At 35.4% G+C, this 14,010-nt stretch overlaps 1 protein-coding gene across 1 annotated transcript in view; it reads right to left on the bottom strand.

The window, feature by feature from the left end:
- Positions 1-13,794, bottom strand: part of ODAD2 (outer dynein arm docking complex subunit 2) — an 88,415-nt gene extending 74,621 nt beyond the window's left edge. The window contains exons 1-9 of the mRNA XM_026101619.2: positions 13,706-13,794; positions 13,303-13,549; positions 10,246-10,403; positions 9,373-9,568; positions 8,688-8,794; positions 8,144-8,280; positions 6,966-7,082; positions 1,965-2,185; positions 142-273 (exon numbers count right to left, since the gene is read on the bottom strand). Of these exons, the coding sequence (XP_025957404.2) occupies positions 142-273; positions 1,965-2,185; positions 6,966-7,082; positions 8,144-8,280; positions 8,688-8,794; positions 9,373-9,568; positions 10,246-10,403; positions 13,303-13,526 (1,292 nt within the window). The 5' untranslated portion in view covers positions 13,527-13,549; positions 13,706-13,794. The remainder of the gene's footprint in view (positions 1-141; positions 274-1,964; positions 2,186-6,965; positions 7,083-8,143; positions 8,281-8,687; positions 8,795-9,372; positions 9,569-10,245; positions 10,404-13,302; positions 13,550-13,705) is intronic.
- Positions 13,795-14,010: the final 216 nt, after the last annotated feature.

The following is a 14,010-nucleotide window of genomic DNA, read 5'->3' as shown; positions in this document are numbered from 1 at the left end:
TACATCTAAAACTGATATGACAATCTAATAACAGCATTATAAAAATACTAGTAATTATCACTACCAAATACTATGTATGGTGACAATTACTGTAGGTATTGAAAATAAAAGATATTGAAGCAAAAGTGAAAAAAAGCATACCATTTTGAAGCTGGTTGTATTTTAACAGATTCAGGAGAAATGCTAGTGTTTTTCTTTTTGATTTTTTTAGACACAGTACCTCTCCTTTCTTCCTCAGTATCTTTTTTTTTAGCTTTGTCACTAAAATATTTGCTAAAAAAAAAAAAAAAGTTATTCTATATATATAGCCAAAATATTATGGTTGGACACACATTATATCAGTATATAAGAGCTTATGAACCTGAACAATGAACTTAATTAAAAGGAAAGTATCCTGTGTCTTAAGTGACTAATTTTGCTATACTAAAATTAGTGGAATATTAGAAAATATATATTATGCTGACCTGTACATAATACAAGACAAAGAATGAGTATATGAAGCCAGATTGTCACAACTCCATCTATCCTTGGATACCATTTCCAACCATGAGCAATGGCAGCTATCTAGAGAAGAGTATAAGAACAGTGGAAGAATATAGTAATTTTTCTTCCAGAATATTCTTCAGGAAACTGTGGTTCAGGGACTTCCTGAGTGTCCTTGCACTACCAGTTTTAGATGGATTTTTCTTCTCTGAATTTGTATAGTTGCTTTTTGAACTCACATAAGATAATGACCTTTGCCATCCTGTGACAAAGAATTTTAGAACTTAACTACGTGTTCTGTGAAGAAGTATGTCCCTTTGTTCTGAGCCTTCCTCATCTGCTCATTTCATTTGATGCACCTTGTTCTTGTACTAGAAGAGACAGTGAAAAACTGTTCCCTACTCAAATTCTCCAGTAATTTTTTTATCTCTATTTTATTTTCTCCCACTCATCTTTTTCCAAGCAGAAGAATTCTCGTCTGTCCACTAAGCTGTTCCATAGTTTTCATCTTACTCTCCTCAAATTCCAAGAGGATACCCAGGTCTAGCTGGGCACAATCTCTGGTGATGTCTTGTCCCTAACTTGCAATGTTTTGAAAATTAAACGTCCTTTTGAGCCTGGGCTAGTCATACTAACCCAACCACAACAGGAAAAGAGAAGAATACTTATGATTCATGTATGAGATTACAATTAGACCCAATTTCACTACATCTAGGCTCTAACAACATCCTGGAAGAAGAAAGGTTCTTGTCCCTGAACAGCCACAATTCTAGTATCTGATGACTCTAAGTTACATCCAAAAACTCTTAAAAATGGCTCTTGCAACACGGCAAAATTCTAAGCTTGATAGGATATTGACTTCCTTCTTTTGCAGAATGGCCACCAAAGCCTTTCTCCTTCTTCCTCCATTAACACTTGAAACTGAACAAGATTTGGATTTCAGAAGAGGAATCTTTTAATATCCAATATATGTAAACTCTATTTTTGGTGTCTAAATGTTGAGATAGCCTCATTAGTGAACACTGTTGTCAGGCAGAGTTAGAAAATTGGCTTACAGGATTTTGAAATAATAAAGATTGATATTGTAAGAATCACCCTACTTTTCCATCCTGGATCTCTTTTGCCTACCTCAGAAAGTTTTGTTTAGATAAGACTGTCTAATCTTTGTTGCCTTAAAGGGCACTTTACATTAAATATATGACAATATGACTGTCCTGGAGGATCAAGTACTGCAGATTATTGAAAAATATTGCCCTGCCTTATCTTGCTGCTGAAATGACACAACATAGCAAAAGTTGTTGCAAGACAGAAGGAGACTGTGAGAAATTAATTTGCTAGTCAATATTCTTTCTTTAAAATCTGTATATTGTAGACTTTGTTTTATTGCTCTTAAGGTAATGATGCAAATCTATAACATGCATACCAATAATTAAGACAGGTTAGAGAAATCCTTGGGAAAATTAAATTATAAAGATAACTACCTGTGGGTAGCAGAACGCACAATATTCTTCCACTTCAGAGATGGTTCTAATTTTTTGCTGTCAATGGACTTGCTTTTTGCTGAAGAACTTTTCAGCTTCTCATATACATTCTTTTCTGTAAAATCAAAAGGCTTCTGGGATTGGCCAGAGTCCTCAGCATCAACTACTTCCATATGCTGATAATGCTTTTCAGAAGCTGGTTCTTTAAAAAAGCTATATTCCTAATGAAAGAAAGATACATGATTTGTCAATCATAGTGCTGTATGAATAATACAAATTAAAATAGTAAGTTATACAAAATTTTCCAGGATGCAGTCCCTAAAAGTTGTATATATTAGATGTAGAATTAGATTTTAGGCATAAAATCAGATTGCCTTTAAAAGAATGAAACATTCAGATTAATCTGAAAAGTCCTGTGCTGAAATATAGCTGTTGCCGTAAGCAAATTAAAATGTTTGTAGAAATAAATGAATAAGCTGAATCTGGAACTTTCTGAACATACTTGAATATTGGGTGTTGTTCAGTTTTTAATAAATGAAATAATTTGTGACACAATCAATTTCATAAAACCTAATTCCAAACAAGTTTTAAGATTTAGTATTGCAAACTCATTCTGCTTTCAATGGACTATTTATATAAATGTTATTTCCCTGCACAAAGGTTATACTGTTTTTACACAAAAATCCCACAAAAATTAATGAACATAAAATTGAAAATAGGATATGATAAACTGCTAGACTTTATTTCCAAGTAATTTAATTTGATATAGTTTAGAATTAATATAAACATATTCCATTTCTGTTTTTTCATCTTCTGTCTCTCAGGAGAAGACATTGGTGATGCACTCACATACAAGAATGGATTTGAGTAGCACCTACCAAACCTTCCACATTCTCTCTCTGGTGCCATAGCTGATCAAAAACACCCAGAAGAGAAAAGCCTCTTGTCAGCTCTTATTTTCCATTATAACATATTCAAATTTTACAGGAAAGATGGCTTACAATCATTACTTCTCCTTATTATTATTATTGCAGCTGTCACTACCAGATGGGTGAAGACATTCCCTTACATATCTGAGTCAAGGCAATTTTAAGGAGATTGTCGCAGTATGGTCTGTCTTTGATTAGTCTGTGATGAGAGTCAGCTGTTCCAGGCCTGTTGATCCAATTGTCTAATTTTAAACTAACTCACGTTAATTCTCTCAATCTAAAAATGTAGTCTAGACAAGACAATTTAACACATGCTAAACTAGTCACCTCACAGGGGAATTGATGCTGTAGCTTGACTGGCTTAGTGCACGTTAAAGTGTGTGTGTGTCCTACAGCTGCTATACAGCAACACAGCAGTTCTAAATGTTACCTTAAACAAGGTCATTAAGATATTATAAAAGTTAATTATGCAATATGTACCAATAAGATATTGTAAAAGTTAACTAGTTACATTATATACATGCACAATAATGAGCTCTCTGAAGCTATTCCTCTCCCCAGAAAATAAATCAAAAATATCTCCAGCCATAATTCATTTCATACAGGCAAACTTGGAAATATAGTTAAAAAAAAACAAGTCAACATTTTTGGAACTTCTGAATTGGATGCTTTTTATCACATTGCTGAGATGATGGGAATATTCACTTATTCAGGCAATAGCAATGGCAAATTTCTTTGTATACGTAAATATAAAAACTTTCCAGTAATTAATACTTCTTACAGAAAGATGGAATTCTGAGAATCTGTCTCTGTACATCAGCAGCAATAACTATCCTCATACATTCTTTATTATCTCTGCTTTTCAGAGTTCCAGAGTGGAGCTGATTTTCCTTTAAATGCAAATGCACTACAGCTCTACAGTATTAACTTGTTTAAATTCTATACTTACAATGTACTATCTACTAAACAAGCTCTTAAACAGGGCAATATGATATGATATTCTTAATCCATTAAAATAGTATAATTTAAGCTCTTCGGTATAAAATTTATTTGAAGTCAGGGAATACAGAATAAGTGGTTTATATGACAGTTAAAGGAAAACAGGATAAGTTCTATTTATTTACTCTTATTTAATAAGTATAAACATTTCTTTAACAGCAGAGCACAAAAACAATAAAGACATATGCTTTAATAAATATCTGCATTAACTTTTAGAATTAGAACTGTAAAATTATTTTAAAATGATATATTTTATATATCTCTATATATGTATATTATACATATTTTACCTTTCACGATCATCAAATGAAGCCAAACCACTTTGAAAACATATTTAAACAGTGATTACAGCTAAAAGCTTTCATACACTGTCATATTTATGAAATGTAAACCAACATGAAGATATAACTTTAAATAAATATTTGTGTATGGGATAAGTAAAATACATTTTAGAACTTATCACGTTATGTTATTTTCAAACAGAACAACCTAGAAGTTTAATTCCACTGCTCTTAATGTAAGCTACTGTATTTTTGTGTACAACTTGAAATGCTTTGTTCCTGCAGAACTGTCAAACATCTGTACATCCAAAAAAGTAAATATCAGCCCTACATCCCAGAAAATCAGACAAAAAGCAAAGGAAGATTTCTCTTTGCAATAATTAATGTTGCACATAAATAATCACAAATAAAACTTTTGACAGGTTTTAGCCTGTAATGAATATTACCACCAAGTTATAAACTTACTGTTATAACCATGTCATAAGTCTGAAGAAATAATTTTTAACAAGAATGATGAAACAACTTTCATTACAGTGACACTACAAGATTCTGTTGTAATAGACAAAATATGATGCTCCTTACTCTAGATAATGTAGAGTTCTAAATAAAAGCTAAAGACACTTGCATTTTAGCCTGACTGAAGCCTGGTGACAACACATGCTATGTGAGCTGGAAGCATAACTATCAGCTCTGACATTTAAATCAGACAGTTCTTGTAAAAAAGTGGAGCTTTTATTTATATTTGGGTCACAAAGAATGAAGATAAAAATTTAAGTGATTTTGATTACAGAAAATATTATCATAGAAGGTTGGCCTTTTCTATGAGGCTATGATATTTTCCTGCTTTAACATTTCTAGTGCTCCATAAAGACTAATATCAGATGAGGAGAACTTTTATGCAAAATTAGAAGCTGATCTTACATATTGGATCAAGCCTCATATTACTCTATGATAGAATGATAACCAAAATGTTGTATTATTTGCTTTCAAATACAACAAATATTGTAAAAATTCTGTGTTTTATGATTCCAAAATGTAAACAATTATTGATAACATTAAAATTCTTAAGTATTATGAAGCTTAATTTTAATAGCATATATCAAGTGTCACACTCCATATAAGCATTCTAACTTTGCTCATCCTTTGCTTTCTATTTTACCTAGAAAACTTTTATATACATATGACACTAGCTCATACCTATATTCCTTTTCATTTTTCTTTTTGTCTTTGGACAGAGTCCTGCAAAAATATGCTAAGCTTAGGTCCAACTGAATCCAAATCACTGGTATTCAATTGTATAAGGTACTGTTTTCCTGCGAGCTCTATTCTGCAGCAGTGGGCATTCAGGACAATTCCTGCAGGCAGGTATGTTTGTAAAGTTCCAGTGCAGTTATGCTACCAAAAAAGTGGGCCATACAGTCATGGATCAGGGGTACAAGTCCTCTCCATGAATGACTTTGACCTTTCAGAGGGATCCAGGGATCTCCAGGCTTTTTTAAGCAGACACTAGGACTCACACTGTGAGGCTGTCTCTTCTGTTAGCCACATATTGATGTTTTTTTGTGGTAAAAAAGGGAAATCCAGCTTGTTATTTCCAGAGAAACAAAAGCTGGGAAAACTTTTTTAAAGCACTGAACACAAATGATTGTGTTATCAAAGAACACATGGTAGCATGGGTGGGTAGCATGGGTGGGCTATTATAGCACCTTAACAGTTGTTACTCAGTAAGGCTTGTATCTCCAGTCTCACTACAGGGGGGACTAAGCTTCACTGAAGCCCAAACTAACCTCACACAAGGTTTAGACGCACCACCAGATAAAGTCTGCAATGACAGTTCTTCTCATTGTGCAACTATCTGAACATAAACTGGACACTACTACACTTGCAATTAAAATTACATTGCAATTAACAAGCTAAGCTGTTTACAAGGTTCTCCCTAGAAGGACCAGAACAACTAGTCAGAGCTCAAGCTGCCTTTAGAACTAGGCTGATGTCTGCAGCCAGTTTACAGATACACTAAAACCTGGTAATACATACGGAGAACTAATTAAGGAAGTGCATCAAACTAGCACACTACAGTCCCGATACCCAAGATACAGTGGCACAACTTGCATGTAGCCCTTCATGCAAACTCTTCATAGTTTTGTTTCAGCCATGGTTTGTAGTAATATGAATGTAAGAATAGCTTGGGAAACTCATCCATTGTATCATACACAATAGGATGAAGCTTATAGCCGGAGAGAATTGATTAAAACCGGTCTTTGGAGACACCAAACTATAGAACCTGCTTCTTCAGTGAGAGTTGGACAAAACTTGAACAAGGCAACTTTTCCAGAGACACTTGATATGGTAAAATTAAACAAAGATAATAAACCAAAAACTTCAAACATTTCAAAGTCTTAAAACATGCCTAAAATCATTTGGAAGAGTTCTGTGAAGAGTGACATAGTATAAATACTGTAAAAAGACTTAAACTTACTGGTTCATTTATGGAGAAGAACTGTCTTCTTATACCACAACCTAACTACATTACAATAGGAATATATTTAGAAGAAAATATTAAATAAATTGAAAGAACAATAATAAAGTTATTTCAAGTTCCTCAAAATTCTTCATTTAATCACAGATTTAATTTTGATAGAGTATAAATACTCAGCCATGTTTTACTACTCTTTTATACTAACAGAATTCTAACATCTCTGCAAATAACTTATATAATGTAATTCTTACTAACCTATAATGTACATTGGTACAAAGTAGAATATATACACCCAGTATGAGTAAATACATACCTGTTTAGACATATTTTCTACAAATTTAGGTGATCTTTCCCTTAAAAATGTGACAATATCTTTATATATGTCACTTTGTCTTTCATAGTCAATGTCATCTTTCTCCTTTAGCTTACCCTTAAAAAAAGAATAAATTTAAAATTATTAATAGTATTGCCTTATACAGGCAATATAATATGTGCCTTATACAGGACATTTAATCTGCCTGGTAAAATACTGCTAAGGAGTACAGGGGTCATACTGTAACGAATTATGTGCAGAAGCCTCATGCTCAGCACAGAATCCATCAGACTTCAGTATTGGTTAGTGAAGATGCATGGATCATCTCCATGGATCCCAATGGCTAACCAAGGCCTAACATACAAGTCTGCAAGTAATTACTATCAATTAAAGTGCATCGTACCATGGGTAGTTCCACTGAGAGGTATTTAGGGCTGACAGCAAATAGCCAACTAAATATGAGCTTCTAGTACAGTATGGCAGGTGTCCAAAAGGATCAGAAAATAACGTGACTGGACTGAGCCTAGGTTTTATGAACTTCATTAAAAACAACCTAAGACAAAATTTCTTAACTCTTGGGAAAAGCAATTTCTAGAGTTACACTTCAAGGGACATCCGTCTCTCTTCAAAATAAGTTTAAGAGCTTTAGTCTCTGCGCAAACCACACAGGGAGACTATTACACCTAAATAAAACCTATCTATAAAGAAAGAGATAATCAGAATGAAAAGCAGAAGGAGATAAGTAATATCTAAAAAGCTTCTACTAAGAGGAGAAATAATTGCTTATGATTTTAAAAAAGACAAAAGAAAGCTATATTAGTCACAGACAATAACATTACACCTCAGATCAATATCACTGAGGAACTACTGAGGCATCTAGTCCCACAGTGCCTTTTATATAGGAACAGTGTTAAAGACTGTTAGGGCACCTGCAAAGATTAAATGAACACTGCTAGTAAAATGTGCAGAATATACCCCCTGCATAACACTTAAAGAACAAGCACTCAAAAAATATAGGAAAACTGGTATACATTTATTACTGTGTCTTTTTCTTCAGTACCAATAAACCAACTCTGCAGCTCTAATAGGTTCAATACCACTACCCTGAACCTGTTGGAGTTTTGATTTTAACACATAAAAACATTTGTTACTTCAGGGTGTCCTTTATTATTACTTACTCCATTTAAATACACTCCTGCTGTGCTGCAGGTGATATACAAAGGATCAGTGTCATGTGGTTTGATGATTAAATAACAAATTTCTCCATGCATTTGTCTCCAGGGAGGAGCTCGGCATCCATTAGAGAATGTGTAATCTGTAACCAATTAGCAATAGTGTTTCTATCAGATTTAAAGATACATTTTTAATAGTTACACCTGATGATTAATATAACATGTATACAAATCAAGGTCCCAAACCAATACCTTACTTTTGAGAATTTATACTCAGTTTGGAATTAAGAATGTGAAGTGTTGAGAACCTTGGCCTGATCCAACAAAGAATTGCAACACATGCTCAGCACTTTTTAGGATGAGCCTGAAGAATAACATTCCATATCTGAAGATAAATTTTACCCTACTTCATAACTTTAAAGTGGAAATAAACAGTGTAAATTAATTAGTGAATTTATTTTAGCAAATTCACACAAACGTCAAGTACTTTAATAAGGGTATATATAAATGTGAGATATGATAAAACAAAAGCAAAATACAAAATTTGAACCTGATGTATATTCCAGTGATTCCAGTACTGTATCTTCTCCTTTCCCAGAGAAATGCTTGAGAAGATTCACTTCATTATTTACAGCAGCTGGATTTAGTCTTACCTCTCTGAAATTAATAGAAAATGGTCTAAAATCTATTCATCAAAAGCATGTACTCAGAGAAAACAAAATAGAATATAATAGGATTTTTGTTTTGCAAATTGAATCTTAGTAGTGGCAACAAAAATCTAGAAATGGGCCGATCTCTATTTTTTTTCATTTTACTTGTTAGTTTAGTGAAACTTTAGTTTCGTAGCTAATATGAAATCCTCATAAGTGCAGAACAAACTGAACGTATTACTAAATATGCTTCAATTAAGAAACAGACATCTCCCTGAAAGTAATTTTACTGTTAGTGAGTTATTTGTATGAATTATTCAATTTTCTACCAAAATGCAAAACATATGCAAAAATACCCAAACATGCTCATGGGCACACACTCACATATGCACACCCATAGCAACATCTCTAGAAAAAATATGTTTTTTCAGTAACTTAGTGAACAGCAAAAGTTGTTTCAATAACTTTGACTTTCTTTATACCACACCAAAAGCACATGTTATGGTTTGAAACAAATCCAATTTAACAAAAAACAAAAAAATACACTTGGTGACATGCCTAGGTTTCCATCTGAAATGCACTTACTGTGAAATGTGTTTTAAAGAACTATTAAGCAGTTGCATATCCAGCTGATTAAGAAGGATAAAGATTTTCATTTTAATCTCTGTTTCAGGGTCATCATCTTTTTTCACCTTGTCAAGCAAATGCAATATGGACGTATCTTCTCCTTCAACAGTCCCATATCCAGGGCCAAGAATATTCACTATGGGATCTCTGTTAGCTATAAACAAGAAACAGAATGTGAAAACAATGTGAAAAATGATTACAAGATTAACATTCTTATTTCAACTATTCCTATTATTACCTATCCCTCTCACCTCCAATGCAAAGTGGATATCCAATTTAGCATATCAAAGTCTTTTTGTCACTTTGAAAAGCTAAGACTTAAATATGACCCAGTGGAAGTACTGGTGCATATATTCTAAAAGTGTTTATGAGAAGGACCTGGAAATGTTTGCTCTGAACCTTGCACAGGTAAGAATGTCTTAAGTATACAAGGTTTTCTTTGGCTATTTTTTAAGGAATAAACATTTTAAAAAGGGTTATTTAATTACAAACATAGGAAAAACTGCTAACAGCTTCCCATGAGACATCCTTTTTCTGAAATATAAACCTACTGCCTGTTGCAATAGCTGGGGTACTGAATTTGCATATGAAATTGAAAAGTTAGCTTTATTCCAGATTTCTCTGTTACTGATTTCTGTGCAAACAAAAGAAGAAACAGAAACTTAATGAAATTCTGGATCAGCACTTTTAGCCACCTTGATGGATCAACACTTTCTCATATATTTAAAATGAATGCATGCATGCATGCACTTCTTCACATTTCATAAACACAAATTCAAGGAGAAGCCATATTTTTAAAGAGAGAGAAAAAGGGAAAAAAGTAAAGAAAACCTTCAAGGCATGCCTGTGCTTCCTTTAACTTTTTTTCCATAGCAATATATAGCAAATGGGACAGCTGGTCAAAACTGCGAACTTTGAGAGTTGATCCTATGAGGAGAAGCAACGGTTGTCCATCTTTACCTTTGGCTTCAGACTGAACAGTTGTTCCACTAGAAAAAATGAAATTATATAGTCTTAAAATAAGAATTTTAATAAACAGCAAATTTTAGGGAAGAATCCATCACTAAGAATTTTGTTCAAGCTTCACATGATAAACCAATTTTTTTTAAGTGTACTTCAGAAAACTTATGAGGTAAGCCCATTTATTCACTGCAAACCAGGCGTCGGTGACTCATGTGCCTTACCTTGGCAACGCCTTTCAAGGGAATTTTGACTGGTTGAATTCAGGAAAAAATAGTCATACAAGACAGGTCACACCTGCTGTTTCATTTCACATGTCCACTCGTCTTCTGCAAGTCCTCCCTACAAGACTGTTAATTGATTTTCTGACCATTGAGTTCACAAATAACTGATTTAAAATGATCTGAACCAGTTACCAAAACACCCCAAATTGTTACCATAATGACTACACAATCTTTGGTTCACATGTTCCAATTTTCCATCTTTCTTTCATATCCAGTTCTGGGACTGTCTGAGCCGTTGTCTCTACCAGAGACCAGCTGAGCGTCCAGATTCAAACAAGACCTGTGGGACTCATTCTTCTACCTCTAAGCGTTCACCTTCCAGGATGATAAAGGCATTTTTGAATGGAGAGAGAGTAACTCCCCTGAGCCTTATGATGCTTCACCCTAATTAATCTACCAGAGATATTCCTGCACCCTTTAAATGTATATGAACTGTTTTTTAATATATATAAATAAATAAAATAAATACATTTTTATATATGTATGCGTATTTGTGGTTCCTATATATTATTTTTCAATTCCCCTTCCCATTGCGAACATGAAACACTGCGGTGCGTGACCACAGCCTGAAGACCTGAGTTTTTAGCTCTTCAGTTTCTTTTCTCCAGTAACCTGCTGTGACAGTAAGTGCCTACTTGCTTAAACTTGCTTGATGTCTTCTACCTAAAGACAAAGCTTCCTGTCTAGGACATCGAAGCTGCCAGTCACCTCACTGATCCATTCCACATCTGAGACTTTATTTCACACTCTTTTCTGAGAAACTTCTGATACTATTTTAAATCCTTTTGTAAAGCCTCCAACTTCTATTTTAGATGGTTTTAGTTATTTTTGTGAGTTTTCACTGTCAATATTTATTTGGAAAAGCCTCAAACTTGTTTCTCATCTTGCTTCCATCCCCTTCAACCATGCTTGCTATAAATCCTATTTTATCTATTCTGGAACTAGACTGAACTCTGATATAACTGAACAGACAAAAATAATCTTTAAGGTAGTTTCAGTTAGGAGAAGGGACAGTGTCAGTTATTTGTTTGGTGGAATCTTTTTTATTCACAAGGTATCAAATCCCATTTTCTTGACCACTGGAGGAATCAAATCAAACAGCAACAGCTTGCCTGTTCACTATACCAAGTTTTTTTCAGACAGCATCCACTGGACTCTTTCTCTGAAACACTTTCCTGAAGGTTAAACTACTGTCTCGTTCAGGTTCTGGTGAAGCTTGCTACTTCTCCTTATTTCTGTGTCCCGATTCTGATTCTCTTCTTCATATAAAATACTAAAACTACAGCCAGCCAAGTCCCTCTGTACACTGCTCGAATCTTTGTTGTGGGCAATATTTATGCCTGTATATTTTTTGGAGACTGCTAATATTTTGGTCGCCTACTTTCAAAGAGACAATGAATTCTTAGAAGTATCATGTAAATGAAAGGCAGATTATAGTTTAAGACTGAATGCCTTTCTGGAAGATAATGCTTTGTGCACACTTTAATTATGTTGTTCACATTCATGCAGCTCATCTAAAGGTTTGTAACATAGTGAATGTCAGGCAAGATGAATTAATAGTTCTTTCTGGGATCAAGCTCTATGAATCTACAGCAAAAAAATAGACTGTGTATCCATAATGGCAAGCTATATAGAATTTTATTTGGGGAATATTCTTTAGGTAGTATGACTGTAACTGCAGATTAGTTGCATAGAAGAAGGAACTTCATCTCTGGATTTCTACAAATCAAATTAATAAAAAAGTATCTAGAAAACTAAAATTGCAAAGGATTATGTAAGGTATCTCTTCAGGGAATTTACACATTTAGGTGTTTGAAAATAACTGACTGTTAGAAGGAAAATAAATATTTTTTCAAAATTAGGATATTACTACGGTGTTATCAAAACCAAGCCTGAATTTGCCTGCTTGTCAAACAAAATTCGGAGAATTCTCCAGTAGCTTCGTGATTTAGGGAAAAATGATTTTGCACATCTACAGCACCTTAACATGCCACTGTTCAAAGAATTACAAAAGCATGTGGCATTACTGCAGCGTAAGTCTTAAGCATCAGTGCAAAGCCAGGTAGGGACAGATTGAAAAACAAACACAAGCCTCCTGATTATCATTACTTTGTCAGTACTAATTTGAAAATACTAGAAGAACTGCTAGAATATTTGGTGAGTAAAATACAGTGGTATAACCAAATCTTATGACTGAAACCATATTGATATACTTAGAGAACATCTGCAGACTGCTGTTCACAAAGAAACTGTAATTCAAACCTGTGTTTGTTAATACACCTCAGCAACAGCGGTAAAACACTTTTGCCCAATCAGAAGCAACTGCCAACACTAACAAAAAAGACAACGTTAATCACTGTTACACACATGTAAAACGTCTTAGGAACTGACAGCGCAAGCCTGGCTGCCTCGTTTCTGCAATAAACTGCTGACTGAACAGGTTTATGCCACAACCAAGATATGATAGTCTCAAACTCTCCAAGAAAGCTATGGATTTTAACTCAAAATTTTCAGTGTAAAACAGCTGAAAATCCATCCGCTTCAGCCTCCAAAACACAATAAGGCTTTCTGTATGCTAAATGAGCACAGTTTGGCTTTGCAGTTCACCTTCAGCGTCTCGAAACACACTGCCCTTCGGACTTACTCGATCTCATAACCCGCTCCAAATACCGAGCAGTCCAGCCGCGTTTTCCACTCAAGGGGCTCTCTGAAGACGAACGCTGCTTCCCGAGGATGTCTAGTGCTGAAGTTCTCCACAAACTTGATAATTTCATTTAAGAGAGATTCGTTCAAAGGAGTGATTTCAAGCGCGCCGTGTCCACACCCCGCGGAGGTCCGCTGCGCCGCTCTCGCCAGGGCCGCTCCCATGGTCCCGGCTGGTGCCAAGGCGCCTTAGCGAACACACACAGGGAGAGAACGACCAGCCTGAATTCTCACACGATAAATAAAATATATAGCTGGATTTTATAGTTAGGAATGATTCTTCTAAATCCCTGAAGTGTGGAAGGGGGGACTAAGGACTCACAACCATTATTAAAGAAACTCACCAACGTTTTTAGAGAAATAGGCCGCCGCCCGCCCCGTACCTCGCCGCGGGCCAGCCCCGCCGCAGCCCGCCGTCGCCGCTGGGGCCGCCGCGGCGTTGCCATGGGGACGGGGCCCGGCGGCAGCCCGTTACCGGGGAAGCGGTAAACACCAGCGGCGCCCGGGGAAAAGGGGAGGGCCCGTGGGTGCTGCCGGGTCCCTGTGAGGCCCGTGGGTGCTGCCGCGCCCTTGTGGGGCACGGGCGCCGCCGAGGCCTCTGCGGGAGGGCTGTGGGTGCCGGTCAAGCCCCTCCTCCGGGTGGCCTGTG

This window comes from Dromaius novaehollandiae, chromosome 2 (genome assembly GCF_036370855.1).
Source record: "Dromaius novaehollandiae isolate bDroNov1 chromosome 2, bDroNov1.hap1, whole genome shotgun sequence".
In the NCBI taxonomy this organism is placed as follows: domain Eukaryota; kingdom Metazoa; phylum Chordata; class Aves; order Casuariiformes; family Dromaiidae; genus Dromaius; species Dromaius novaehollandiae.
Note: the sequence above shows the minus strand (reverse complement) of the source record. Positions and strands in the feature narration are given on the sequence as shown.